This window comes from Prosopis cineraria, unplaced genomic scaffold, assembly GCF_029017545.1.
Source record: "Prosopis cineraria cultivar Desert tree isolate PC_DT_omini unplaced genomic scaffold, ASM2901754v1 PC1, whole genome shotgun sequence".
Classification (NCBI taxonomy): Eukaryota; Viridiplantae; Streptophyta; class Magnoliopsida; order Fabales; family Fabaceae; genus Prosopis; species Prosopis cineraria.
The window spans coordinates 29,279,307-29,283,473 of record NW_026555332.1 but is presented as its reverse complement, the minus strand read 5'-3'; the positions used below and the strand labels follow the sequence as shown (position 1 = coordinate 29,283,473).

General features: G+C 29.8%; 1 protein-coding gene across 1 annotated transcript; it reads left to right on the top strand.

Annotated features, from left to right (window-relative positions):
- The first annotated feature begins 416 nt into the window (after positions 1 to 416).
- On the top strand, positions 417 to 2,804 carry LOC129302685 (non-specific lipid-transfer protein 1-like). The gene is made up of 2 exons (XM_054941611.1): positions 417 to 838; positions 2,563 to 2,804. Exons 1-2 carry the CDS (start codon positions 495 to 497, stop codon positions 2,573 to 2,575), a joined length of 357 nt encoding a protein of 118 aa, XP_054797586.1. The 5' UTR covers positions 417 to 494; the 3' UTR covers positions 2,576 to 2,804.
- Positions 2,805 to 4,167: the final 1,363 nt, after the last annotated feature.

Below are 4,167 nucleotides of genomic sequence, written 5' to 3'. Positions count from 1 at the left end.
GGGCAGAGGTAGTTGTTAGTACTTCCTTTAGATCTCAACATAAGTCATAGTTAATTAATTTGTGATTTACAAATAATGTTAGTTGAAACTTTAAATTCTTAAAAATGTTTGTACTTTTTCATTTATACCATCATTAAATACCCTAAATAAGAGCCTTGATTATAGTAATTAAAATTTCAATGCATGATTTTTTTTTAAAAAAGGTAATAAATAAAGTAGGGGTATAGTTAAAAAAAAATAAAAGTTATCAAATGTGTTATATTTTTGATCAAGTAAAGTTTTAAAAAATATCTTATATTGTGAGAGAAAATCACTTGACCACTTTTTCTAGCATGTTCTATATATCATTATTGCTCCATCTAACTTACCCCACAGGCCTCTATATAAACCCTTGCATTTCTCCACCAGAAGGCACACTCACACTCGTCAGCAAAGCGATTTCCAGCAAACCACAAATTAATCAAACCATTTGAAGGTATAATTGATCGATCAGCATGGCCGGTGTGATGATGAAGTTGGCTTGTATGGCGGTGATGTGTGCGGCCCTAGTGGGTGCACCACTGGCTGAAGCCATCACATGTGGTCAGGTCACAACCAACGTAGCTCCTTGCCTCAGTTACTTCCAGAGGGGTGGCACTCCATCCCCCAGCTGCTGCAACGGCGTCAAGAACCTTGTCGGAGCGGCTCGCACCACCGCTGACAAGCAGACCGTCTGCAATTGCCTCAAGACAATCGCTGCTCAGGTCCCCGGCTACAACGATGCCAACGCTCAGGCCATTCCTGCCAAGTGCAATGTTAACGTCCCCTACAAGATCAGCACTTCCACTAACTGTGCTAGGTATTACACACACTCGCTCCCAACTATAATCATATTACCTCCTTAAATTAGGAAAAGCTGGTTAAGTTATTAATTTTGTTTGAGAATAAAATAAACTTATAAGTTAACTTCTATTTAAATAGAAAATTTTTAAATTTACATTGCATTCTCTTTTATATTTAATAAGTTTTAAATGAAAGTAGTATCATAAAAACGTAATTACTATCCCATAGTATGTATGCCTTGTATTAAAAGTAAAAAAAAAATCTTTCTAATAGGGATCAAAGGGAATAATTATTAACTAATTTAAGTTTGTAAGAAAAAAGTTTGTTAAAATTTTGATTTTCTAAAAGATTACATATATTTTCAATCGTATTCTTAAAGGAAACAAATATAATAATTGACTTATTCAAAACTCCTTTGTTAGTAATGTGAGTTAAATATAATAAAGTAAGGGCACAACAATAATAATAAAAAGGAGAATGACAATTAAGGACCTGCTAAAAATATTAATCTCAATTACGGACCGTAAAATTTTGAAATCCTAGTTAAGGACCATGGTCCTTAATTGTGATTAAAAAAATATAATTTGTGAGGTGGGATTCATTATTGCCACTTGAAAATTCACTAACCCAACTTGAAAAAAATTATAACGTATATTGTGAAAACATGAAACTCCACTTGGAAATGGAATGTTTAACAAAAAGCGCCACTTAAGAATTTACTAACTAGGCATGAAAAAATTTATAATGTATATTGTGAAAACATGAAACTTTACTTGGGAATTGATTATTTAATAAAAAACACCAATTTGGATAAGTCACTTTTTATTAATGATTTTCAAGTGGGATTTCATTTTTTCACAGTATACGTTAGAAATTTTTTCAAATTTAGTTAGTAAATTCCCAAGTGGCACTTTTTGTTAAATATTCCATTTCCAAGTGGGGTTTCATGTTTTCACAATATACATTAGTAATTTTCTCAAGTTGGATTAGTGAATTACCAAGTTGCGTTAGTGAATCCCACCTCACAAATTACATTTTTTTTAATCATAATTAAGGACCATGGTCCTTAACTCTGATTTCAAAATTTCACGGTTCGTAATTGGAATTAATGTTCTTAACAGGTCCTTAATTGTCATTCTCCCATGATAAAACTTATCCTACTAAAAGGAGTACCTTTAGAAATACTAACTTCAACCAAGAAGTATAAAGTAAAGGTAAAATTTAAAAATGTATAAAATTTATTCAATACCTTATATTTTAGACCAAGCAGGACTTTTAGATAGTATGCTATGTTGTGGTCCACAAGGAATATAAATTAATTAATTATATACATATGTATGCATGCACACATTGCATGAAGGATGCACATGATTAAAAGATATGTATGATACTTAGTAAATTAACACTCCTTACATCCTAAATTATAAGATACTATTGGAGGAGATTTGTTGTTCCAAAATATAAGATACTTTAAAAAAATTAAGGTTTCATTAAATAGACTTCTTTCAATATTATTCTTTCTTTCTCTATTTAATACTAATTAAATGTAGATTTAAAATTATTAAATGAATGATATTTTGAAATTTTATATTTTTTTATAAAGTAAAGTTGTTAAATATAGTTGATGAGATTTATTAATATATAAGATTTTATTTATTATAATTTGAGACAGAAGTAGTACTTTGTAGGAGATTTTTCTTTTAGTGGAACTGACATGCATGATCTTGTGGTTAATTGCAGCATCAAGCTCTAAATACAATAGAATGGAAGATGAGAAGGTAGCGACGATGAGAATAAAGGAGGACCACTTATTTATATGGCTCAGCCTATATGTGTCTGCTTTAATTTCGTCCCTGATATTTTATGTTTAATTAGTTTAATTAATCATCACGTCGCGTTCTTGTGTCATTGCTGTGATCAATATATGTACCAGCTTGGTTGTTTCATGTATTAATCACATATCATTTCCATCGTATCCTCAATTCAAACAGTGTATATATATATATATATTTGTTTTCTAGCTATAATTAATAATGATCGATGGTTCTATACGCATTGGACCACAATTAATTATTGCGTTTTGATATGTTATGTGATCTAGACTGGCTAGGTGTAATTGGATGGTGTCTGAAAATTAATTAACTACTATTCATATACTTATCCATTAAAAAATGTAAATTATTTTCAACGAATTTCATTGCCAATAACTCTTTTCATATTTATTTTTAATTATTTTAATTAAAAACAAATATACAATAATTCATTTATTTTATACCTTAAAATATTAAAAATATTTTATATTTTTTAACATTTAACTTTTCAAAAAATATTTAAAAAAATTATTCTTGCTATGCTCTATTATTTGGTCTCAATCTGACCTTCATTTGTTCCTAGCCTTAAGAAGAAAAACTTGACCTTCACCAACTTAATCCCAAGGGCCAGCGGATAATGAAGACGATGGATGCTTTTTTTTTTTTTCAAGGTTATTTTGGTCTTTTCAGAATATAATTATATTTATTAAATATATTTTTTATCTCATTTTTATTTACATATTAAACATACTTTTAAACCTTGCTTCCATTCAATTCCATTTTCACTTTTATTTTTACTTTTACTTACACCAAAAACATTTTTTTTATATCAAAGAAGCCACAAATCCCAAAACAAGTGGCACGGGTATCTTTTGCTAAGAAATATATGTTTGGCTTTTGGGCATGCAAACCCTGTTTAAATAATTAAAACTGTAATAATATTTAAGTATTGATACTGTAAATTACAATCTATCTTATTAGTTTTAGATTATTAATTAGATTTGATCATGCTTTAACCACTGAGAAGATGTTAATAGGCTGACCTTCCAACCAAGCCAATGACATGAATTAAGTTGAGGATAAGTACAACTCATGATGCTATAGAAAATAAAAGGGGTGTGTGTGTACATAAATTATATAATATAAGGTTCAGTGTCACTAACTCATATGCCATTTTAGTGAGATCTAAGTTTTACAGCTAGCCTAGACCTGGGCTGGGATAAAACCAAAATACTCACGTCATATTACAATACTAATAGTCTAACGTGACAAATTTTGGTCAATCACCTTTGCTCTAGTTAATAAGAATGTAATTAATATTTTGCAGAGATTTTAGCGCTTTGAAGTTGTGTCACCTTGTCTACATAGTCATGGATGCAACATCAACTCCTTGATGCCAAATTCGTGGAGAGAAAAAAAAATTTGATAGCCCTTAATTAAGCTATCATCTCAAAATTCTATTATTTTATCAACACTTATAAATGCATTACGTAACTACCCTTCATCATGAGGGTAAGTTTGTAATATCTTGATT